Source organism: Loxodonta africana, chromosome 1 (genome assembly GCF_030014295.1).
Source record: "Loxodonta africana isolate mLoxAfr1 chromosome 1, mLoxAfr1.hap2, whole genome shotgun sequence".
NCBI lineage: Eukaryota > Metazoa > Chordata > Mammalia > Proboscidea > Elephantidae > Loxodonta > Loxodonta africana.
Window position 1 is genome coordinate 134,425,844 of NC_087342.1, and position 26,733 is coordinate 134,452,576.

The 26,733-nt window shown below is 38.8% G+C and overlaps 1 protein-coding gene across 2 annotated transcripts in view; it reads left to right on the forward strand.

Moving 5' to 3' along the window:
* The window catches only part of KCNQ5 (potassium voltage-gated channel subfamily Q member 5), a 628,816-nt gene that overhangs the window by 383,277 nt on the left and 218,806 nt on the right, over positions 1–26,733 (forward strand). For both annotated transcript variants that reach the window (XM_003404395.4, XM_064287960.1), the window contains exon 2: positions 16,627–16,717. In XM_003404395.4, coding sequence (XP_003404443.1) covers positions 16,627–16,717 — 91 coding nt within the window. The remainder of the gene's footprint in view (positions 1–16,626; positions 16,718–26,733) is intronic.

Here is a 26,733-nt window from a genome sequence, read left to right on the forward strand (position 1 = left end):
GATTTGGATGACCTTTATTTCTTTTTCTTGCCTTATTACTCTACTTAGGACTTCCAGCACAATGTTAAATAGAAGTGGTGATATGAGATATCTTTGTCTTGTTCCCATTTTGAGCCTCTGTCCATTGAGAATGATGTTGGCTGTTGGTTTTGTATACATGCCATTTATTATGTTGAGGGGTTTTCCTTCTATTCCAAATTTCTTCAGAGTTTTTATTAGGAATGGGTGTTGAGCTTTATCAGATACATTTTCTGCATTGACTGAGATAATCATGTCATTCCTTTCTTTTGTTCTATTTATGTGGTGTATCACATTGATTGATTTTCTGATGCTGAACTCTCCTTGCATACCTAGTATGAATCCCACTTGGTTGTGATTTTTTTTTTTTTTTTTTGATGCTGAATTCTTTTGGCTAGAATTTTGTTGAGAATTTTTGCATCTACATTCATGAGAGATATTGGTCTGTAATTTTCTTTTTTGTGGTGTCTTTGCCTGGTTTTGGTATCAGGGCTATTGTCTTAGTCATCTAATGCTTCTATAACAGAAATACCACAAGTGGATGGCTTTAACAAAGAGAAATTTATTCTCTCACCATTTAGGAGGCTAGAAGTCCAAATCAAGGGGCCAGCTTCAGAGGAAGGCTTTCTCTCTCTTTTGGTTCTGGGGGAAGGCCCTTGTCATCAATCTTTCCCTGGTCTTGGAGCTTCTCATAGCAGGGACCCCAGGTCCAAAGGATGTGCTATTCTCCTGGCTCTTGTTTCTTGGTGATATAAGGTCCCTATGTCTTTCTGCTCACTTCTGTCTTTTGTATCTCAAGAGAGATTGGCTTAAGACACAATCTAATCTTGTAGATTGAGTCCTGCCTCATCGACATAACTGCCGATAATCCCATCTCATTAACATCATACAGATAGGATTTACAACACAGGAAAATCACATCAGATGACAAAATGGTGTATAATTACACAATAAGAGGAATCACAGCCTAGCCAAATTGATACACATGTTTTTGGGAGGCACAGTTCAATCCATAACAGTTATGCTAGCTTCATATAATGAATTTGGGAGTATTCCTTCCTTTTCTATGCTATGAAATAATTTCCGTAGTACTAGTGTGACCTATGAGTTAGAATCGACTCGATGGCAGTGGGTTTGTTTTTTGTTTTTTTTTTTGTTTTAGTGTGAGCTCTTCTGTGAATGTTTGGTAGTATTCTCCAGTGAAGCTGTTATGGATTGAATTGTGTCCCCCCAAAATATCTGTCAATTTGGCTAGGCCACGATTCCCAGTATTGTGTGATTGTCCACCATTTTGTGATTTCCCTATGTGTTATAAATCCTATCACTATGATGTAATGAGATGAATTAGTGGCAGTCATATTGATGAGATCTTCAAGGTTAGATAGTGTCTTAAGCCAATTTCTTTTGAGATATAAAAGAGAGAAGCAACCAGAGAGACATGAGGACTTCATGCCACCAAGAAAGCAGTGCTGGGAGCAGAGCACATCATTTGGACCTGAGAGGTTCCTACGCTGAGATGCCCCCATTCCAAGGGAAGACTGATGACAAGGACTTTTCTCCAGAGCTGACAAAGAAAGCATTCCCCTGGAGCTGGCACCCTGAATTCAGACTAGCCTATTGGACTATGAGAGAATAAACTTCTCTTTGTTAAAGCAATCCACTTGTGGTATTTCTGTTATAGCAGCACTAAATAACTAAGACAGAAGCCATCTGGGCCAGCATTTGTTGTTGTTGTTGAGAGTTTTTTTTAATTGCCTCTTCAATCTCTTCTCTTCTTATAGGTCTATTCAGATTTTCTATCTCAGTTTGTGTTAGTTTCTGTAGGTAGTGCATTTCTAGACATTTGTTCATTTCCTCTAGGTTCTCAAATTTGTTGAAGTACAGTTTTTCATAGTATTCTGTTATGATCCTTTTTATTTCAGTTGGGACTGTTGTAATGTCTCCCATCTCATTTCTTACTTGGGTTATTTACTTCCTCTCCTGTTTTTCTTTTGTCAGTTTGGCAGTTGGTTTGTCAATTTTGTTGTTCTTTTCAAAGACCCAACTTTCAGTCTTTTTGATTCTTTCTGTTGTTTTTCTGTTCTCTATTTCATTTATTTCTGCTCTGATCTTTAATTTTTTCCTTTCTTCTGGTGGCTGTGGCCTTCTTTAGCTGTTCTCTTTCTATTTGTTCGAGTCATAGGACTAACACTGGTTACTTGCTGGAGCCATCTTATCCTGCTTTTTTTAACTTTTGGTATTATCTGCTGTCACTAAGACATTAAGGTATTATTTTCTGTATTTATCAATTGTGTGTTCATTTGTTTCATCCTGCTTCTTTGTTTTGTTTTGATATGTCAGGGCAGGTGGGCCAGCTGTGCTTTGCTGCTTGCTAGTCTGGGCATGATAGCTCTCACCACCTTGTCTGAGTGGGTAGGGCAGCAGCAGACAGGGTGAGCCTGCTGCCTGTGCACTGGTTTGGTGAGGATGGAGTGAGTTGATGCTGTCTGCCTCCTGCTGTTGGTCCAGCAGTGTGAAAGCATTCACAACCCCTCACCAGATAGGCAGGGGCATTGGACAGGGAGTGATGCAGGCTCACTTCCCTCTGTACAGCAGTTGGTTGAGTGGCGGGAATGGAGAGGCAGTACAGGCTGGTGTGGCAGCCAGCCTGATCCAGAGACACTCTAGTTGCAGTTGTATGGCAAGGACTAGTGGGAGAGTAGGTGGCATACGGGGCTAGATGGGAGAACAAAGAAATGAGAGAGAAAGAAAAAAAAGGGGAGCACACAGGTGGGGGTTTAGTGAGCCTATGGGCTGACAGGAAGAGGAGGAAGATGGTGTATGGACTTAGGTGTAAGGTAGAAAGTAAATCAAGAAAGGGAAAAAAAAAATCATGCAGTGGGACCCAGCAGGATGGGGCGGAGTGGACCTAAGCTGGTGGCGGACCAGTGGCTCTCTTCCCACAGCAGTGTGGTATGGCCCACCAGGGAGGGGTAGTGGTGGCATGCAGGGCTAGATGGGAGGGAGAAAGAAAAGAAAGAAAGGGGGGGGGATGGCATGGTGATAGCCAGCAAGTGGTGGTAGGGGGGGACCTGGGATGGCAGTGGACCACTGGCTCTCTAACCAAGGTGGCACTGTGTGGCCTGGTGGGAAGGGGTAGAGGTAGAATATGGGGCCAGGTGGGAGGGAGAAAGAAAAAGAGGAAAAGGAAAAAAGGAAGAAAAAAATGGTGTGGCTGGAGCTGGTGGGTGGGGGCAAGGCCAACTCGGGGTGACAGCAGGTCAGTAGTTCCCTAGCCAAGTAGCCTGGCACGGTCTGTCAAGAAGGGGTGGGGGTGGAATACAGGACTGGGTGAGAGGGAGAAAGAAAAGGAAAAAAGGAGGAAAAAACTAAAAAAAAAAAAGTGCAGCAGGAACCGGTAGGTAGGGGCAGGGTAGACCCAAGCTGACAGCAGACCAGTAGCTCTCTAGTGAAGTGGCGCGACATGACCCACTGGGAAGGAGTGGGGGTGGCATACTGGGCAGAAGGGTGAGGGGTAGGAAAGTGTGTTTCTCTGGTTCCTGAGTGCTCTGTCTCCTGTTGGAAGCTCCATGAAGTTGCCTTCCCATACTCCCTGTCAGTGGTCATTGCTGGCTGTGCTCCAAGATGGCAATACTGTGCCATGTTAGTTGGCCAGGGGTCTTCACTCCATATCTCTCCCCATTCTCTGTTTTCCTTTTGTTTCTTCTTCCATTTGGTGTTCGATCTAGTTCTTTATCCCTTCATTTGATGCTTAGGATTCCAGGATTTGATGTTTTACTTAGTTTTACTTAGTTTTTCAGGTCTTGGATGTAGACGGGTAGCTTGTTAGTTCCGCCTCCTTGTTTTTCATTTTTAATTCATTGTCTCCGAGCAATATATTCTGGTTTTCAACCCCAGGTACTTTTCCTGGAAAGGACAGAGAAACAAAGCTTGGAGAGGCAAGAGCTTAACTGTGACAGATTTCTAAATGCAGGCCTCAGGCATTTTAAGAAATATTGTTCTGTTCCCTGCTCTATTCAGAGAAGCTATTCCCAGCCATTCCATTTACCCACAAACCTCTAGCCTCATTTTCTAGGATAAAAACATGCTTTTTTGGCTGCTATAGAAAATAGAGATTTTCAATTAACTTTGATGGGCCATGATCAATTCAATTCATTCTAGACCAAGTGAGTGTCTTCAGGAAACTCCATGTGATAACACATGGAGATGGGGCAGCAATTGAGAAGAGCCTGGGCCTGCCCATCTTAAGGCCTCTTTTCAGGGGGGTTACAATCCTTTTAAAAATAAACATAATAATTATAATCTAGGAAAACAAATTTTTTTCATAATAATAATAAAAAAAGATATCTCAACCCCTGGACAGAGACCTATAAGAGAAACGAGCCTGGTGATCTCTAATAAGGTTATTTTCCAAACTTGAGGTCCTATGACCTGTGACTATAGATCAGAATGAATTTGAGGCTCAAAATGGAGAAATAAGCCCAATGGAAAAAAAAAAGGGGTGGTATCATGGAATGAAACCAAGCTTGTTCACCCAGAAATTCTACAAATGACTAGATTTTTATTTTTAAATACAGAGAAAATGAAAGGCATATAACTAAGGACATATACAAAAAAGAAGGAGATGTGGACTAAAAGCCAGATAAACCAGAACATGCCATCTCCACCCTCAAAAAAAAGTCTTTTTTCTTGGAAAAGAAAGAAAAGAATAGTAAGAATTAGTTCTACTGTTGGGGGCCATTATTATAAAGATAGCACAGAGAAGCAAAGCTTTTTAAATCCTGTCCTATTCCATATTTTCAATCAAAAAGGATTCCTTTCATATGAAAAGGAATAAAAATATTATTATGAAAATATAAAATGGGCAAATCGTTGGCCATTTTTAATGAATTCATGTTATGGGGGCAGATTAATTGTATTTAACATTTGTGGATAAAATTTAAGAATTTTATTAATAAACTTCAGTAAATCTTGATAAATGGGCTAGGTGCCAAAAGACTAGAGAGAGGAAAATACTATGAGCATCAAACAAGAGTACAATAGAAGGCCTTGGACTTTTATGTTGATAAACTTGATAACAATTCTTACAAATATGCAGATAGAACATTAAGTAAATGATTTATGGTAAATTCAGAAACATAGCTATAATTACTAGGAAGCAATAGAATTTCCCCCATGAACAACAAACATTAAACTATGTTTACTTCCTCTTTGTATCAGTTTATTATCTTGCTGCATCAGGGGAAGAGAGTAGATAAAACGTCTTGATTTCAGCAAAGCATGGAAAAGTGGTTTATAATATCCTTAAGGAAAAGAAAAAACAATGCAGGCTGTATGATAGTACTCTTGGGAGGACTTGTAGCTGGAGAAAAGTCTCCAGAGACAGCCACAAGATTTGTAAGAGAATCCTGAATACAAGTTTTAGAGGATAGAATTTCATGGACTAGAGAGTTGGTTGCTCATGCTAGGAATAAATGAATCAAGATTAACATAATGAAATGTAAAAGCAACAAATATAAAGACTTACCAGCAATCCAAGGGGGTAAAATCTGTGAGTTTTTGTTTACTTTAAGCTGATTCTGAGCCAGTAGTGTCATTTGGGTTTTTATAGGCTATATTAATAGCCCCTATTTTTATCAAATAGAGAGTAGTGACAGAAAAAGCACATCTTAATTGCTTTCATATGTTTTTAGTCAGGTATACCCTGCTTCATTCAAAAAGTATTTGAAGCTGCTAACAGAATATGTATAATGTAAATGGATGAACATAGGCAAAGGGTCTATCTTCCCACTAAACTGCAAGCCCTCTTAGGGCGTAGACTATGCCCAAGTCCCTAGTACCTGGTACAGTGCCTGTAAATATTGTGACTGAAATTACACAATGAAAGTAAGATAAGGTTTAAATAATATAAAGAAGCCAGAGTGGAGTTATTCCATAAACATATATACCAGAGTGATCTGCACCATTATTTTTGGTGGATCACAGATTCATCTCTGAGCTTCCTAGTAGTCAAAGCAAGAGATACATACATTAGAAGATCACCGTCTCCATAAACTAAAACCCCATCTTTTTCTCCAGAAGCATAGATTTTTCTTGCAGTAAAATCCCTAGAGAAATTTCTCACATGATGGCTCACTGATTGACTACAGTGCGAAGTACTGAGAAGCTGTTAAAACATAGTAAATTGAATGTTTTTACCCCAACTCAAGAAAGTAGCAGAAAACCAAATATTGTTTAGTCAAAGTAATTATATGAGGGAGTAAAAAAAAAAAAGGAACAAGGTCCAAGTATACAGGTTTTTGATGGCCTAGTTTACTCCAGGCTCTGTGGTGTGGTGGGAAAAGCATAGGAGATGAAGTAACTGCATATTCTCAAAACAATCCTCCATGAATATTATGTTTGAATCTTTACTGAGGAATAATTTATATGGAATACTATTTGCCAATTTTAAGTGAACACTGTGATGATTTTTCCCCCTTCGCTCCTCCCTTCAATCCCTTGGTAATCTTTTGTGTTTTGTGTTGACGGATTTACCTATTCCAAATATTTCATAGCAGTGGGATTATACAATATTTGTTCTTTTCTGTCTGGCTTATTTCACTCGACATAATGTTTTCAAGGCTCATCCATGTGGTAGCATGTATCAAAACCCCTTTTTTCATTGTAACTGAAAAATATTATGTGTTTACCCATTGTTGGTGGACACCTTTTATCTACTGTGAATACCACTGCAATAAACATTGGTGTGCATGTGTCTTTGTGAGTTGCTGCTTTAAGTTCTTTTAGATATATACCTAGGAGTGGAATTGCTTAGTCACCTGGTATTTCTGTTTAACATTTTAGAAACCACCAAACTGTTTTCCACAGTAGCTGCATCATTTTGCATTCCCACCAGTAATGTACAAATGTTCTTATTTCCCCACATCCTCACCAACAATTATTATTTTCTGGGTTGTTTTTTGTTTCAACAATAGCCATCCTTGTGGGTGTGAAGTCGTATGTCATTATTGTTTTGAACTGCAGTTCCCTGATAACTGATGATGTTGAGCATCTTTTTATATACTTGTTGGTCATTTGTATGTTTTCTTTGGAGAAATGTCTATTCATGTCTTTTGCCCCTTTTTTTAATTGGATTATTAGTCACTTTGTTATTGAGTTGTAGGAGTTCTTTATAAATTCTGGATATTAAACCCTTATCTGGTAGTTTCCAAATATTTCCACCCATTCTGTAGGTTGTCTCTCCACTTTCTTGACAATGTCCTTTGATGTACAAAAGTTCTGCATTTTGATGAAGTCCAATTTATCTATATTTTCTCTTATTGCTCATCATTTTGGTGTCATATCTAAAAATCCATCGCCTAAAAGAAGGTCTTGAAGCTTTACCCCTAAGTTTTCTTCTAAAAGTTTCATGGCTTAAGTTATTACATTTAAGTCCTTGATTCATTTCGAGTTAATTTTTATATACAGTGTGAGCTATGGGTCTAGCTTCTTTCTTTTGCATGTGGAAATCCAGTTGTCCCAAATACCATTTCTTGAGGAGGTCTATTCTTTCCCTCATTGAATAAATTTGGTACCCTTGTCGAAAATCAATTGGCCAAAATATACAGGTTTGTTTCTGGATTCTCAGTTCTATTCCATTGGTCTATATATGTCTATCCTTATACCAGTGCCACACTGCTTTTATTTCTGTAGCTTTGTAGTACATTTTAAGATCAGGAAGGGAAGTGTAAGTCCTACTATACTTCCTACACTGTTCATTTTTTTCAACATCGTTTTGGCTATTTGGGGCCCCTCGCAATTTGACACAAATTTAAGGATTAGCTCTCCCAGTTCTTCAAAAGAGACTGTTGGAATTTTACTAGGAATTGCATTGTATCTGTAGATCACTTTGGATAGAATTAACATCTTAATAATATTAAGTCTCTCAATCCACCATAAATGTTATTTTTTAAAACCAAATTTTTGTTAATAACTGGGCATTAGAAAGTTTGAACTTTGATTCCCGGGCAAGAACCTACAATGCAAATAATTTTGTGTTAGCTATTAAATGCCAATTCTTTTGCTTTAGCTGGAGTATTATGATAGATGTGAGTCTTACTCTGAGGGATGCAATAACAAACTGGGTATACTTAAAGAACAGTGACAGGGAGAATGACAGATGTGGACATTGTTTCATATGCAGAATGCACAAAGAACTGGGCTTGATGTATTCAATCTGAAGACTGACAGGAAAGTCATGATAAAACCAACTTCAGGTATTGTAAGGAGGAGGAAGTACATGTCCTCTGTGGTGATCTTGAACCTGAACTAGGACTAGTGAGTAAAGGTCCTATAAGGAGACAAGTCAGAGGGGAAAATAGTTTTCCAACAATAGAGCTGTCTGTAATAGGACTGTGCTTCCTTAAAAATACCAGGGGTTCTGGATGCTGGAAGGTTGTGAGAAATTGCACAACCATTTATCAGTGATATTTTAAGAATAATCCCTACTTTGAAAGGGGGGCTTAATAAAAAATCCTTCTAGCTACAGAATAAAAAAATCCTGGGATGAGAATCAGGCGAAGAATGTTCTAGGTCTATGAATCCAACGACTGCTCTGAGGGAATGCTCTCAAACTGTCTGTGGATTCTCTTGCATTGCTCTAGCTACTTTACATTAGCCATACTCCTCTAACAAAACACACTTTGCAAGCAGAAAGCACTATTTCCTATACCCTCTAATTTCCTCTTAACACCACACACATGGAAAATGCAACCTTTCATTTTTAAAAACTGTTAGCAGATAGGCCTGTTTTTACAACTTCACAGAGGTTACAGGGTAGTGTTTATTGATTAGGGCCTTTGTTAATATTTAAGGTATATTGCACTTGAAAAATAAAATCTTGCACTGTTTTTAATCAAATTTCCAAATTACCTTTAAAGATGCTAAAAATGCCATGTGTAATTTTTATTGCTTTGCAATGGAAACTGGACTTGCTGTAGCTGTATTTCATGTACAAAATGCACTTCCTTTCTAGAAGAATTATGCAGAAAGGACATTTTACAAAGTATAAAGTTTAGAAAGAAAGTTAAATTTAGAATTTTGGAACAAAAACTGGGCCCACCCAGTCTCTCTTATGATGAGGTTTTAATTTCATTAGGTGGCATGTCTTCCAGGCAGCATCATGGCCAGCGGATCATCTGTGGTCACCAATGCCAGCATGAGTACTCCAGTCATCATAATTCATGATACACTCACAAGGTCTTCCATCAAATGTACTGAAGTGCATATTTTATCAAAGCAAAACTTAAAATTCTATGAAAAGTCAGAGGTACAGTTTTATAAAAGTCAGAGGCACGGTTAAATTTCCTTTGATGGTTGTTTTTGAAGAATTGTTTTCCAAAAAGAATCTATATCTACTTCCTATTAGCATCCTTTATTTTAACACCATGATTCCATTTAAGACCTTTCTCCCCTCCCAAGTGCTTTCTTAATGAGTATAATTGACTTCTATGGAAAGCTGCACCACTGGACCACCAAGACTGCAAAGCTTATAGACCACAAAGCTTGTAGACCACCAAGCCTATAGACCACCAAGATGCTTACGGAGCTCACCTTCCAGGTGGGAACGTGTGGCAATCAGTACCAAAGCCCATGCTGTTAATTTGCCTGCTACATCAGACCCAGCTCAGAGAGATGTCTTCTTTAAACAGCAGCTCCATTTTTCCTTTCTTTGTGTGTATCAGGCTTGCATAATTCATAATTGCTTGTGAGTGTCTGGGGGTTGTGTGTTTGTGTGAATGACAGTGATGTAGCATGCCACAGTTTGTTTGACAAAGCAACAGCATAGTTTTTCTGAATGCTTTATTTTCATGCCGTTTTACTTCTTGCTAAAGGAATCCGTGAAATGGCTTTTTAAAGTGTTTTGAGAGGATGGTATCGTCAGGATGGTATCATCTCCCAGGGACTGAAGCATGAACTTAGGAAGCTGGACATCATCTGTTTCACAACTACCCATGAGATGTCCAAGTAAAACATTTTATCAAATTAAATCTGACAAATGAATTCCTAACCAACCCATAAGAAAAGTTGGTGGTAGTTTCCTTGAGTAAACTTAGAGGACTCTGAACTGATTTTTTTTTTTTTCCATAAATACCTTTCTTCTCCTTTTGCAATAATCAGTGCCTTCCAAGGAAGGCGTTTTGGATAAAAGATCTACATCAAAGTGAATTTCCTCAGAAACAAAATATAAATGATTGCTTCAGGAAAAATAAAGGCCAAGAGTGGAAACAGAATAATTTTGAAGGAATATGCAGCCTGTGATATCTCAGGATTTATGTATAAAAGAAAAATATCCATATTTGTCAAACAGATCATAAAATTCACCTGTGCCAAAATGGGCCATTTTTTCCACTCCCAGCCATGCCTTCCTAATCCTCCACCACAGACATCTTAACCTTTTGTGTGCCATGCACCTTATTAGCAGTCTGATGAACAATTCCTCAAAATATTATTTTAAAATACATAAAATATATATGATTATAAAAGAAAAAATATATGGAAATACTATTACTAAAATATTTTAAAAAGCAAATTTGTGATGTCATAATACATATGCTTTTTTATTAATGCATTTAAAAACAACATCTAGCAGTGGACCTAATAACTGCCATAATTTTAAAGTGTTGTTAGCTGTCCTCTCGTTGACTCCAACTCATGGTGACCTTAAATACAACAGAATGAAATGCTGCCCAGCCCAGGGTCATTCTTACAATCAATAACATGTTCAAGTCTATTATTGTGCCTATTGTGCCAATCCATCTTACCAAGGCTATCCCATGCCCTCTTTGATGCTCTACTGTACCAAACATGATGTCCTCTGCTAGCAATTGATTCCTCTTAATGACGTGTCTAAAGCAAGCTAGTTGAACAATGTTCTGTTACGATCCATAAGGTTTTTTTTTTATTATTTTGTTGCAGTTGTCTGGGATATATACAGTAAAACATACACCAATCCAACCATTTCCACATGTACAATTCAGTGACACTGATTACATTCTTCGAGTTGTGCAGTCGTTCTCACTGGCCAATTAACTGGGATGTCCATGAAACCAGGAACCAGATTCCATGAGGTTTTTAGTTGTTCATAAGCAGCCTCAGCAGCTACTCTTTTTATTTTTGTCATTGCTGTAAGTGTATCTATCACAAAACTTTTGCCAATTCAACTTTTTATGCATGTACAGCTATTGACAGCAATTTTAGTAATCAATTGTGCTTCCCTACCCTTAGTCAATGCAATTTTTCCATCATCCTTAACCCCTTCCTTCCTCCTTCCTCTTGCCCCCGGTAACCATTAATTAATTTTGGTCTCTATACATTTGCTTTTCTTTTCTTTTTATATAAATGAGGCCATACAATATTTGTCCTTTTGTGATTGACTTATTTCACTCAGCATAATGTCTTCAAGGTTTTAATTGGCTTATTTTTAGAGGTAGATTGCCAGACTTTTCCTCTTAGTCTGTCTTAATCTGGAAAATCTGCTGAAACCTGTCCACCACAGGTGAGACCCTGCTGGTATTTAAAATACCAGTCACATAGCTTCCAGCATCATAGCAGTATGAAAGCCACTACAATATGACAAACTAACAGATGGGTGATGGAATTTTGAAGTAGTGATGAACAAAAACAATATTCAAGATGGAACAATTACACTTTCATCAGCAACTGAAAATATCTGTGATTTCTATTAGTTACTAAATTACCCGTACTGCTAATACTATCATGGTTTGTTGCCAGGGTCCTTGGTTATTGTTAGGTGCCATCAAGTCAGTTCCAACTCATGGTGACCCTATGCACAGCAGAATGAAATGCTGCCTGGTCCTGTGCCATGCTCACAATCGTTGCTATACTTGAGCCTGTTGTTACAGCCACCGTGTCAATCCATCTCATTGAGGGTCTTCCTCTCTTTGGATGACACTCTATTTACCAAGTATGATGCCCTTCTCCAGGGACTGGTCCCTCCTGATAACATGTCTAGAGTAAGTGAGATGAAGTCTCACCATTCTCACTTCTGAGAAGCATTGTGGCTGTATTTCTTCCAAGACAGATTTGTTTCTTCTTCTGGCAGCCCATGGTATACTCGATATTCCTCATCAGCACCATAATTCAAAGGCATCAATTCTTCATCAGCTTATTCATTACCCAGCTTTCACATGCATATGAGGTAATTGAAAATGCCATGACTTGGGTCAGGCACTGCTACCTGTGGCATAGCTTCCAGCATCACAACAACACACAGCCACCACAGTATGACAAACTTACAGACAAGTGGTGGGTTGCCATGGTTATGAAATACAAATGTCTTTTTTTTCCCACCCAAGTTCTAAGACTCCCTAAATTCTATCCACAGACCCCTTGGAGGCACATGGACCCTAGATTAAGAAACCCTGAGGCCAGTGAGTCTTGCCACTGCTCCCACCTTTATCCAACCACTAGAAAGGTGGAAGTGTAATGGTTAATCTCCAGCAGGCACAGGTGTGCTTGGGACTCACAGAAGCAATGACATCAGCAGAACCACACTCAAACTCCAGCAATGTGCCATGTCACTGCCAGCGAGCCCAAAGTCTCAACACTGTGGCCTCAGAGGAGTCATTTTTTTGTCAGGCCAGTGCTTTCTTCACTGAAGGGGTCTATCTCTAGAAAGGCTATGAGGAGAGGATATGTTGGTCGTTCTCCATGAGATCATCCCCCAAGGTCAAGAATTGTTCCTGAAATAACCTTTATGTTTATTTGCCTAAACTTCTCCTAAACCTTACCTGCTTGGTCTCCACTGTCCTTAGTATAGCATATTCCATACATTTACTTGTTCCAGGAAAAAGGTACTTATATACCTCTCACTAGATTTTGTGCCCAAGGTTTATATCTACATTTCCATGTGGATGTCAAAAACTGAATTTATCATCTTCTCCCCAAAATTAGTTTTTCCTCCTGACTTCCACATTAGGAGAACCACCCATAACTACACATGAAAAACTTAAAGCCATTGGTCACTTTCAGCCACTATGCTCCCTTCCCAGCCTCTACTCCCCAGTCTTCTCCCCAGATGGTGTCTCTGATGATAGTAGTATCTTGCTCAAAAGTCTTCAATGGTTCTTCACTACCTAGTGAACTAAATGCAGATCCCGCCATACAAACTTCTCCCCAGCATGGCCCAGACTTCCAATCAGCTGCTGTGTCACCCTGTGCTACAGTCAGACTTGGTAGCTTTATGTTCCATGAAAACAAGGAGCAGAAGTTTTGCTTCATTTATTTTCCAGCTTGCTGCCTTTCTCATATTGTACACTCCTTCTGGAATGTGTTTCCCAGACACTTCTTTTGTTAAAATCCTACCCTTCAAAGCCTATCTCAAGCACCATGTTTTTTGAAGACTTTTTTGATTTGCTCCCACCTCCTCCAGTTGAATAGAGGCCATTCCCACTTTCAGCCCCTATAGCTTTTTTCAGTGCTTATCTGCCTCTAACTTTCATTATGGTCCAACTTGTTCACCCTGCCCACTTCACTAGATTATAAATTCCTCAAGAGTACAGATTGCTTTAATTTATCCTTATACCTCCTGTAGTGTTTGGCATAGTACCTTTCACGTGCTACTCAATAGATGTTTTCAATTGAACTGAAATTATTTCTATGCAAAAAATAAATTCTCGGTAATGACCTGCCTTACACTTCTCATGTATTGTAGAATGATTAGCTAGCTAGTGAGTGTTCACAAACCTTTGTTAACTGATTAATTAGTAAATTCTAATGATTCTCTTCTTCTGGTCTTCATCCTTACCATCTAATGGACTAGAGTGCTCTTTCTCCACCATCAGTGCCCTAACTCTAGCTGGACCCTCAGGTCTCAGTTTGGTCAGCACTTCCTCCGGGAAGCCTTGACTAACCCCAGGACTGGCCTCATGGGTGTGCATCTTGGTTTCATGCTCTACTGTTACCATCTTGAAATTCTTAATAATTTTTAAGCAAGACACCTTGCATTTTCCTTTTGCACTAGACCCTGGAAGTTAATAACCAGTCCCAGTTAACATTTTCCTCCTTGTATTTTCCATAGCTTTGTAATAATCATCACACAGAAATTTAATTTTTCATTTATATCTGTGTAGTTCTCTGTATGCTTCAATGGAACTTAGACTCTGTGAAGACCAAAAAAAGAAAAGAATTAGACTTGTTTACTGTTACTTCCCTGTGGCTCATACTAGCGTTACTATATGCTTAATCAGTATTTGCTGATTGGGTAAATGGATGAACAGTTGAATGAATGAATTCATGAATGAATGAGTGAATGAATTTGCCCATCAACAGCCCCTTGGACAGCCTAAGCTGCAGAGACACTCCTACGCACAGGTCTTTGACCTCTGCTGTGCAGATGGACCCCTGTAGAAATGAGAGAATGCTGGTACAAAAGCTACTCTTGTAAAAAAGGAGGATGAGATTATCTCAAAAAAGAAAATGGGCAAAGTGGGGACAGGAAAGAACAAGATTAAGCAAGACCAAATATTTATGAAGAAGAAACCCGCAGAGGACTCCTGATATAGATCTGTTTTGAACATAAGCATAACATCATGAAGATACTATTGGGATGATCTTGGAAGAAAAAGATGTCTCGGTTATTAAATAACCCTCTGCTTGCTTTTTAAAATGTTTTCTGGTAAAGCCAGAGTCAACAGGCATATTTAGATAGTGACTGTTCACCAGAGGGGTAATATCTGTCACTGTCCATATTTAATGCCACATCCTCTTCCCAACTATCTTAGTGATCCCTGAATTTCATTTTCTAATTGGTAGTGCAGGGATGATGGAGGTGCACTAGAATTTGATTTCTAGTTTATAATTTCCTGTCTGTTCCGGCCCAGTTAAAGTATAACCCAGAGTATCCTGAACCACTAGATGCATGAGTCAAAAGCATGATGAGTAGTTACTAACATCAAGTAGTAAGTTCTCTTCGCTAGTAGGTTCTTTCCCCTTGGAGGCTTTCTGTTGAGAATGGGAACTACTTCCCTCTCTATTTGAGGAGATAGAGCAGTATCCCCAAGAGTCTTGCGGGGCCAGGAAAGTTACCTGAGACTCACCTATGAATGCCTATTCTTCAACACTGTGTGGCAGCTTACACTACACAGACAGTGCTTGAAAACCCTCCTTCCACTACACAACCTTAGGGTGAGTTGGTAAACGTTCCCAATTCTCAGTTTCCACATCTATAAAATGGAGATAATGATATTTCTACTCCATAAATTTATGAGGATTAGGTGGACTAATGCATGTGAAAAGGGCTCCGCACAGTGTCCAGCATATAGGAAACTCCACAGTACATGAGCAGTTATAAACTTCCACTCCAGTTCTGTGTTGAGATAGATACAAAGAAATACAGGTCATACCATCTGTCACAACTACTCAGTTCTGCAGCTATAGCATGAAAGCAACCATAGATAATACATGAACAAGTGAGCGTGACTTGTGTTCCAATAGAACTTTATTTACAAAAACAGGCATTGGGGGCCATATTTGTCCTCCAGGCCGTAATTTGCCAACCCCCGGCTTTAAGCCCTTAGGAGACCCCAGTCAAGAATGGTAGAAAGACTTGTAATAGTTCAGTCAGGTCAAGCAAAGAGAAGGATGGGACTAACTCTGCTGCCATACTGGAAAACATGGAAGCTGATATTTTAAGGGAGCTTATTGTATAACTTCCCAGAAATTAGTGAAAATGAAAATTATAGACTACAGCAAGCAGGTCAAGTTTTTCTTTCTTTTTCAATCTTGTTTTTCAGGATAAGTAACATCAACTTTGAAACAAAGCTTTTATTTTTATTAGATATTTTCTTCAGGAACTCAGCTCCCTCTCTGGATCTCAGAAGTTCATATTACTAAGAATAAAAATGAATGTAGATTAATTGGTAGAAAATGCCTGCTCCTGACTTGTACTTTCTGTCATTATAGTAAGAACAGAGAGAGAGCTGAGGGTCATTTCTCTAAGCATTTGGCTTTAAGGAAGTGGAAAGTGCATGGGTAGCAAAGGAAATCATTCCCTTCCTCTTCTGTTCTTATTATCTTTATGAAGAAATGACAACTCCAAATCCATGAGCAATATCGGACTCTGAAAATGAGCCGTTGGCTCAGTAACAATCATTAGAACACTTGACGGTTTATCACAGCTACCAAAGGTGAGACAGACTCCGCCTCTTTGAAAGGAAGAAGGCTGTTAGCCTGTGCTCTTGGTATAAGAGAATTAGAACACACTTTCTGGGCCTTTCTCAGGATTCCTGCTTGGGAAAGGAATTGTGTGGGAAATTCATGGATTCTTAGACTTGGATCTTAAAATACAGCACACAACACATGCACACACACACACACACACAAACCCACACGTGCAACCTTCCATCAATAAATTTGCAAAAGCTCTTTATTTGCACTCTATATGGTATTTTGATATTCAAAATGTCAGTTCCTCCCAGTGATTTAATTGAACCTCTGCTAATTCAAATGGGTCTGATGCTTTATTAGAAACAAGAAATTAAGTCTGTAATAATAAATCAGTATTCTTAAAATCAAATTCCTCTTTTTTTTTTTTTGTCTCTTTTACAGTTTCCTCCTTGTCTTCGGTTGCTTGATTTTGTCAGTGTTTTCTACCATCCCTGAGCACACAAAATTGGCCTCAAGTTGCCTGTTGATTCTGGTAAGTGAAACATATGAACAAGAATCTACATAAAGTTTTTGTACTGTAAGAACTGTGTAAAATGTTTGTGTTATGCATTTTATCCTATAAAAAGTTCTATCTAGAAAAAAAGAGATTCAGTGGAGTATAAAATTTTCAAAGATCCTTGAAATATTTGTCAACTGTTTTAACCATTAGCCAATCCTCCGGCATACATACAAATATTTAGTGTTGCTATTACATAGCAGTGTCTTGTGTTGTATGTACATCAGAAATAGAAGGCAATACTTGGAAGCAGTTTTAATTATGGTCATCACTGCTAATAAACAAATTATAAGGAGAATCAGTAGCTATGAGATCTCTTATTATATTGCTAAAGGTTAAAGGATAGAGAACATTTTCCAATAACTGCAACTTGGCTGTGTTGTTGTTAGGTGTCCTCCAGTTGGTTCCTACTCATAGCAATCCTATGTACAACAAAAAGAAACACTACCCTGTCTTGTGCCAGCCTCACAATCGTTGCTAGCTTTGAGCCCCTTGTTACCCCACTGTGTCAGTCCATCTCATTGAGATTCTTCTTCTTTTTCGCTGACCCTCTACTTTACCAAGTGTCGTGGATTGAATTATGTTCCAAAAAAAAAAAATGTGTGCATCAGTTTGGCTGGGCCATGATTCCCCCCGGTATTGTGTGATTTTCCTGTATGTTGTAAATCCTGCCTCTATGATGTTAACGAGGGAAGATGGACTGCTGTCGTGTCAGTGAGGCAGAACTCATCTACAAGATTGGATTGTGTCTTGAGGCAATCTCTTGAGACATAAAAGAGTGAAACAAGCAGAGAGACAGGGGTACCTCATACCACAAAAAAAAGCAGTGCCGGGAGCAAGGTGCGTCCTTTGGACCTGGGGTCTCTGTGCAGAGAAGCTCCTGGCCTGGGGAAACATTGATGAGAAGGCCAACAGAGAGAGAAAACCTTCCCCTGGGCCTACGCCCTGAATTTGGACTTTTAGCCTACTTCACTGTAAAAGAAATAAAAGTCTCTTGGTTAAAGCCATCTACTTGTGGTATTGCTCTTATAGCACCACTAAATGACTAAGACACCAAGCATGATGTCCTTCTTGGTCCTTCCTGATAACGTGTCCAAAGCATGTGAGATGAAGTCTCGCCATCCTCCCTTCTAAGGAGCATTCTGCTGTACTTCTTCGAAGACAGATTTGTTCCTTCTTCTGGCAGTCCATGGTATACTCAATATTCTTCACCAACACCATAATTTATAATTCATAATTTGCCAAGAACTATAAGAATGTGGCATCTCATAGGAAAACAGAAAACCCCTTCATGCTTTTTTCAACCAACAGACTGCGTTATGAGTTTTGCTGCTAATACGGTTACCCGGTGAGAAATTCTTCAGTTTGTTCTGTTTCTATTATGCTGTCAATCCTCAACCACACAGAATTGCTCAATTTACTTTAAAATGGAAAAAGACCCCAAGATATTTTAGGATGAATTATTCTGGGCATTTTAGCTCTAATACTTTCTATTACAACTAAACTATACTGCTGTGTACTCAAATCACATCTGATTGAAAGTTTGGTTCATTTACATTCATTTTGACCCATTTACTTAGTCCAAAAATATCAGACTTGAGAGTCTTGGGACTGTCTGAATGAACTCTAAATGTGAACAACTCAATCCTTCTGTAAAGCCTGATGGACTATAGAGGGAGGAGAGAGAGAGAAGATATAGATGGCTTATGTGCCTAATAAACAGAAATTATGCATAGCAATAAGCATTTAATATTTAAAAATGATTCTTATCTTGAATGTGGAAACTGAAGGATGTCAACTCATATAACCTAAGAGGAGAGCAGATGCTTCTCCTACCTGGGCTTTCAGATGGCTAGTTTGTTCCTGAGGTTGTGCTTGAGGCTGCCAAGATACCATCGAGTCTTGAAAGGGAGAAATCGTTTTTGAGCCTGGATTTGTTTCCATACAAATTGTGTTCAGAGTATTTTGCTAATGTTTAGATTAATGTTTCAAAACTCAAGATAGACTAAAGAGTACATGAGGATTTTTTCCATTTATAAGGTTTCCAAGTGGGCGTTTAGCCTCATCTATCTCTTTGATAACAACGTAAGATCTGATCCCAAAGTCTAAGGCACAGCTGGCTTTTAAGTTCACATACAAAATTACAACCTGGAATTTTAAATTGAAAATATAAATCTTATTTTTAACTTGGGAACATGAAACACTCTGTGCACTGCATGACCAGGGGTATAAATAATGAATAAATCTATCATTAGGAATCCAATAAAAAGGTTTAATCCAAAATTTAGGTTTACATCTTTCAGATCTATATCATATAAATTCAGTCATTGCTGGTAAGATTCTAAATTGTCCAAAGAAACCCATGTAATCACAAATACCAAAGGTGATTTGTATGTTAATTTTTAAAATCTGTTTAACAGTGAGCAATTGATCAGTTTAGTAACTAAAGTACATTTTAGTAGATAAAAATGTAGAGGTTGTCTCTCATCCCCAGGTCTCGAATGCCTTTGGATTTAGCAAGGGTCTGTGCAAATGAGACCTTTGTTTTAAGCAATGCAATTAGTGCTACAGATAGAATTTCTCAGAAAGTTGTTTCTACATGGCTTTCCATAAGGGAGAGATTTGTTCACACTCCTGTTTTTGTGCTACAGTGATAAATTATCAAAATGTGTGTTTTAAACTAAAATGTATTCCTAAAATCTGCCTAGAAATATGCAGAGTATGTTACATATCTAAGATTTATTCACCAATGTTTTCTCCAAAATCAGATTTACTTAGACCAAAAAAAAAAAACCAAATATAGGCATGGTTTTCCTTCTTTGTCTCGGTTGGAATAATAATATATAATAATAAATTGGAATTTCTATAACAAATTGGAAACGCAGACACATTTTAATTATTTTGTTACAGTGAATTACTATAAACCAAAAAAACCAAGCCCACTGCCATCAGTCGATTCCAACTCATAGCAACCCTATAGGACACAGTAGAACTGCCCCATAGGGTTTCTAATGCTGTAAGCTTTATGGAAGCAGACTGCCACATCTTTCTCCCACAAAGTAGCTGGTGGGTTCCAACCACTGACCTTTTGGGTAGCAGCCAAGCGCTTTAACCACTGTACCACCAGAGCTCCTAGAGTTAACATAGTATATCATAAATATTCATTCAATTATAGAACATTGGAGAAAGCTTTGAGAAATGTTGGCATGCTTAACGATTTAGCAGATCTCTTATTATCTTTTAACATGTGTGTTTGAGCCAGTTAATCTGATTTCAAAGCCTGTCTATCCTCTGAACATCTAATCAAACAGAATCCATACAACACAATTCTGACTAGCTGTGCCTTCAGTTTCCAAGATGGAGCATATTAAAGGGTTAGCATATCCAAATAGGAGTAGGAATTACTTTAAAAATATTTGCAAAAAATTACAACAAAGTCACTTTTGTACATAAATCAAATCACAATTTTTTATTTTTTCATAACTGTCCCATTTATTTGTTTATTTTAACATTTTAAAATATGTTCAGAGATTTACCCATATTCTAACTCTACTTCTGTGCAAGTAAAAGGCACCCACACTACAGGCAAACTTGACCCCTGGACAAACTTCCCAGAGCCCTCTTTGGCACTCACTCTTTTCCACTGAGTTGTTTCCTCAAGGGCAAGAGCACATTGGGTGCATGCCATTGCTTTGAACTTTGTCTTACTCACCTCCTGCGGCACCCGTGGAGTCTGCAGCTCTCCATTCCACATTCCAAAGGAGACGCTCCCATTATTCTCATTATTCCACTCCCAATGCTACTCTTTAACTTGTAACTTCATGAACTTGCCTAGGTTGGAAGCCAAATGAATATCTATGTTATTTTGCTTGTTTAATTTTTTTCAGTTCAATGAACTGTGGTTTCATGCCATACACCAGATTCCCTTATTTCTCATCACAGAGGCGGTGGAGTATAGACTTAAGAATGCAGACTCTGTAGCCAGGCACCCTGCGTTCAAATTCCACTTCTACTACTTTCTAACTGTGTGGCTTTGGGAAATCACTTAACTTCTCTGTACTTTAGTTTTCTCATCTGTTAAAAGTGGATAATAATATACCCTACTTCCTAAGATTATTGTGAGGATTAAATAAATTCATGTGCCTAGAGCCAGGTCTAGCACAAAGAAAACTCTCAGAAACTAGCTAATATTATCATCACAGGTTCTTCCATATATAATTGGGACCTAATGGGGACACAAATACAGGTGACCCATGAAATATTTGAAAATGCCACATTCAAGAAAATATTGTACTTTCCAAATAGAAAGCAATTTTTTTAAAATAGTTTTCTCCTCACAATCAGACACTATTAATTATGACAGCTTTCTACACAAACATGTTCATCTAATTAAATGTGACTGAACTTTTTTTTGGGAACGGCATGTGTTTAGCATGCGTCATACGTTCACAGTAACTCCTCATTTCGGGTGACTAACAAAACAGAAATGTATCTGATGACAGTGTTCATGACTCGATCAGCTCTTCTCTCAATGTCTGAGTTGGCTGACACCGGAGCACTGAGCAGCGCTAAGCCCGGACCTGACAGACTTGCTTGCTCTGATCTCACTCTGGGGATAAAACTTATGAACTCAAGAACATGATATGAAGCTGGGCAGCCAAATTCCAAGGACAGTTAAAAATTGATGCTACTTTGTCCTGTGTTTTGTAAATTCTTCAAAACTGAAATGGAGCTAGCATTTTTTAAGTACCTTTCTTATAAAAAAAATAAACAAAACTTTGCAAGTATTATTCTCTACCCTTCACCAAATGGTTGGATGAGTTGAACAAATTGTCACAAGCGTAAGACGGAGCCCAGATTCCAACCCAGGCCTGTCTAACTGAAGAGGCTGGGTCGTCACCAGTGCGTCTGACTGCCTTAGGTTCACTTACCTCTTACTAAGGAATGACAGGTTCACCAAAGTACATCTACCACCACCTGATGAAGCACTAATATCTAAAGCTGTTTTTTGATCCCAAGCATACAAATTAATGCTTACAGCTCTTTTAATTAGGGTCATTTTGTTTGTTTTCTCATAAAGGGTTCATTTACAAAGTTATCACAAATGGGTTAAGTCAATCAGAGCACTAAACTTCTTTGTATCAAGAATCTAAATACTATTTGGTAAAGATAGTTGTAAGGAATTAAAAGACTAACCCACAGGATACATACCAAAATCAACCAAACCCATTGCCATCAAGTCAATTCTGACTCACAGTGACCCTATAGGACAGACTAGAACTGCCCTGTAGGGTTTCCGAGGTGGATTCGAACTGCCGACCTTTTGGTTAGCAGCCATAGCTCTTAACCACTTCACCACCAGGGCTCCGCAGGATACATAGTCAAGTATAAAATTGCATTGAAGTCCATGGATGGTTAACACATTCAGCTGCTAATGAAAAGGTTGGAGGTTCGAGTCCACCCAGAGATACCTTGGAAGAAAGGCCTGGTGATTGACTTCTGAAAAACCAGCCATCGAAAACCCCATGGAGCACAGTTCTACTCTGACACACATGGGGTCACTGCAACAGCAACTTTACCTCCCAGACAACTAAGCCTGCTTTGTTCAGGTGAACATCATGTTGTTAAAGTAAACTCTCCTATTTCCAGATTCAACTATTATGGAAAGGTTTTGTTTTGACTTGTTTTAGGAGGTTTTGTGTTCTAGCATTTCATATACCACCTTCTTGAAAACAGTGCTGTTTGGAGTGCATTTCTTCTCTATTGAACAACTCCTTGCCTTCCAGATTAATTTTAAAGTATTCGTTTTAGCCCTTTCAACATAGATTGTTTACTACATTGAAAACAGAAAATCCCTCTACTTCCTGGAAGTGACATATATTCTTTGCAAAATTTCCATTGAAGCTGGTCATTTCTAAAATTGCCCGTTTAAAATGGTAGGGCTCCCCCACCACCCACAAGCAGTAAAGGGACATTATAGATCTTAATAAGATGAGAGAGTGTCTCAGCGTATTTGTTCCTCTGCCTTCCTGCTGCCTTACAAGCCTCCAAACCACAAATGCATTGTGCTGAGCAGCTGGATGAGTACTCAAACACGTGGTCAAATATCCAAGTTTTCCCAAACATCTGGGTGTCTGGCACCTTCTAGATAGAGCATATGCATATTTGCAGCTTATGCTTTATGTAACAAAGCAAACATGGATTTGCGTTTTCCTTGCACAATGAATGAATTCCTATAACGTGTACAAATCCAATTTAGGCAAATCTAATTTTATCTTAAAGGCACTGGTGGTGCTTACTATTTAAAGAAAATCTGTAGTGAATCTTAGAAGAGGAGTTCCCTTGAAAAGCTAATAGCAACTACATAATTAATCTGTGTCACATGTTTGCTTTGTTTTTTTTTTCTAATATGGGTGCGTGTACTTTTTTTTTAAGCTACTATATATAAATATCCACTATATAACATGGTACTGAATAATTAGAAGAGACGTTGTTGCCATTTCCCAAAAAACCTGAAACCTGTTGCTGTCGTGTTGATTCCAACTCATAGCAACCCTATAGGACAGAGTAGAACTGCCCCATGGGGTTTCCAAGGAGCAGCTGGTGGATTCAAACTGCGAACCTTTAGGTTAGCAGCTGTGCTCTTAACCACTGCACCACCAGCGTTCCTGCCATTTCCTATCTACCAGTATGTTTGTAGAAGGAGAAAAAATGAGCCACAAACACATTTTCCAACCCTTGCAAAGTAGAAGGATTTGTGCATAAAATTGTATGGATTCAGTGTAGAAGGTATTATATTAAGTTTTTACATCTAAAGCTTCTGGCATTAAACATTGTAAGAGAGGATAACAGAGCATAAGGGTAAGAATCCATTCGAGGCTCTTCAATCTTGTGTTGGTAATGAAGTGACAGAAGATGAGATACAAAGCAATCAGATGTGAGGAATGAGTGATGCTTCTTTAGGTTCGTCACATCCCTGCAATTTACTGCAGAAAGCTCTTAAAATATCCCACTGAACATTGAAAACTGCAATTATTTTCCTTTGCTTTTCTTTCATCAAGGAAAATGCAAATAAACATTAAAGTGATTCATGGAGACTAACGACCCTCATCAATCTGCTGATGACTGAAAAGAAAAAGCAGGAGTAGTTTAACACCTACACTGAATCTTAACTGAGGGATGATAATATATTAAATTGCCCTGTGTAAAATACTTCAGATATTAGAGGAAAGAGTTGTTCAAGCTAAAGATAATGAAATCATACCTGAAAAAACCATGAAACTATCTACAGTTAAGAAAGGAAAGAACGTTTCACATTTCTGGCACAAGCTTTGGTATCTAACCAAGTGATCCAGTCTATACTACAGAACCTCTCTGAACAATTTCCTTTCCAGAATTTATGGGCAGCCCAGCAACTATCTTTAGAGCTATCGATGAGCCACACTCATTCAGTTCCACACCAACGCCGATCTGCTGTGTACTTTCTAGCTCCACAAAAGTATTCAACATAGAGAGGAAGAGAGACACAAGGTGGTGGGAAGAACATTACAGAATTGTTAGAATTCAAGATTGTTGGCAATGGAAGGAAGAAACCCTTCTCTTACCGTCTTTCCATGTTTAAATTATTTCCATCATTTGAAACCTGAACCAAACACCTCCTCCTTCCCGCAACAAGCTCTCTTTCCTCTAACTCCCCTCAGTGCAGTCTACTTAGTGTTGTAGTTCCTCCATTATTCACTTATTCTACAATATTAATGCAGCCCAATATGAGTAAGGCATTCTTTTCAGGACTGAGGATATATCAATGAACAAAACAGGCAAAATCTCTGTCCTAAGGTACCTCACATTTTTGTGGGAAAGATAGAATCCAAACAAATAAGTACTATGAATAAAAGTAAAGCAGGAATAGAATGCAGTAAAGTGTTTAGAAAGGTTATTTAGAGAAATTCACTCAAAAGAGTAGCATTTTAGCAGAAACCTAAACAGTGAGGCAACACACTATGCAGAGATTAGGGCAAAGAACATTCCAGACAGATGGAGCATCAAGGACAAAAGCCCTGGGCAGGAGTGGACTTGCTTAGCCAAGGAAGGGCAAGAAGGCCAGAGTAGCTGAAGGAAAGTGAGCTGGGGGCAGAGGAGAAAAGCACTAGTTGGACTGTAGACGTCTTGAGAATAGAATCCAAGGCTGATTCAGTGACAGCATTTAATACAGTGAGATAGATACCAGTAGCAAATTATCAGTAAATATTTGATGAAACATGACCAATTTTTAAATTGCACATCGATACTGAAAATTCTATAGTAGCATGTACATGGCAGCAAAATTAAAACAAGATGCGGGATTTGACTTTAGCTGCTATATAAATATCGACTATAGAACATGGTGGTCGTTCAGTGATAGAATTCTCACCTTCCATGCAGGAGCCCTATATTTGATTCCTGGCCAATGCACCTCATGCGCAACCACCACCTGTCTATCAGAGGAGGCTTTCGTGTTGCTATGGTGCTGAACAGGTTTCAGCAGAGCTTCCTGATTAAGACAGGCTAGGAAGAAAAGTCTGGTGATCTACTTCCGAAAATCAGCCAATAAAAACCTTATGAATCAGACTTTATCAGCCTGAGACCAGAAGAACTAGATGGTACCCGGCTCCCACCGGTGACAGGGAACACAACAGAGAATCCCTGATGGAGCAGGAGGAAAGTGGGATGCAGATCTCAAATTCTAGTAAAAAGACCAGACTTAATGGTCTGACTGAGACTGGAGGGATCCCAGAGGTCACGGCCCCCAGACTCTCTGTTTGCCCAAAACTAAAACCATTCTCAAAGCCAACTCTTCAGACGAAGATTAGACTGCACTATAAGACATAAATGATACTGGAAAGGAGTGTGCTTCTTAGCTCAAGTAGACACATGAGACTATGTGGGCAGTTCCTGTCTGGAGGCGAGATGAGAAGGCAGAGAGGGACAGGAGCTGGTTGAATAAAAAAAAAAAATTAGACACGAGAAATACAGGGTAGAGAAAAGAAGTGTGCTGTCACATTGTAGGGAGAGCAACTAGGGTCACATAACAATGTGTATGTAAGTTTCTGTGTGAGAAACTGACTTGAATTGTGAACTTTCACTTAAAGCACAATTTAAAAAACTTACGAATCGCAATGGTCCAATCCACAACCAATCATGGGCGTGGTGTAGGACTGGGTGGCATTTCATTGTGCATGGGATGGTCATGAATTGGCTGGAGGTAAGGGGGCAACTCAATGGTAGCTAACAACAACAGCATATCCCACAGTATTGAAAAATTAGATGTCATTACCGCTTTCCATTTACCACTATTAGTAGATGGAAGAAAAAGAGCCACAAACACATTTACCAATCCTTGCAAAGTGGAAAGGTTTGTGTGTAAAATTGTATGAATTCGGTATAGGAGATTATATTAAGTCCAAAAGCTTCTAGCATTAAAAATTGTAAGAGAGAACAGTGTAATTTTTACTCATGCCCTCTTTGCAGCTAGATATAATCATGACTTTGATTCTTTCGTTTTCCCCTTTCTGTTTCTACCTTCTTTCTTTTCTTTCCATTTGTTGAATACCTACAGCATCAGTTAGGGTGAGAAAAGCTGCTATATGAAATAAACACTAACATTTCAGTGGCTTAACATAATAGAAATGTTTATTTCACATAGCAGTCCAAAGCAGGTGATCCTCATTGGTGGTGGCTTTCTGTTATTCAGTGTCTCAGGGACCAGGATCCTTCCACGATGTGACTCTATGTGCATTAAAGCCCTGTCATCCCGTGTTCCCCTGTAATGGAGGGGAAAGAGACAGTATGGCAGAGGCACACCCATTGTAAAGACCTTAACCCAGAAAACAGACAATTCTGCTCATATTCTATTCTCAAGGACTAATCACATGACCTTTTTTTTTCTCATCTTGCTGCCACAAGGCTGTCAATGTAGTCCCTGGCTGAGCAGCCACTTTATCAGACTATGATGT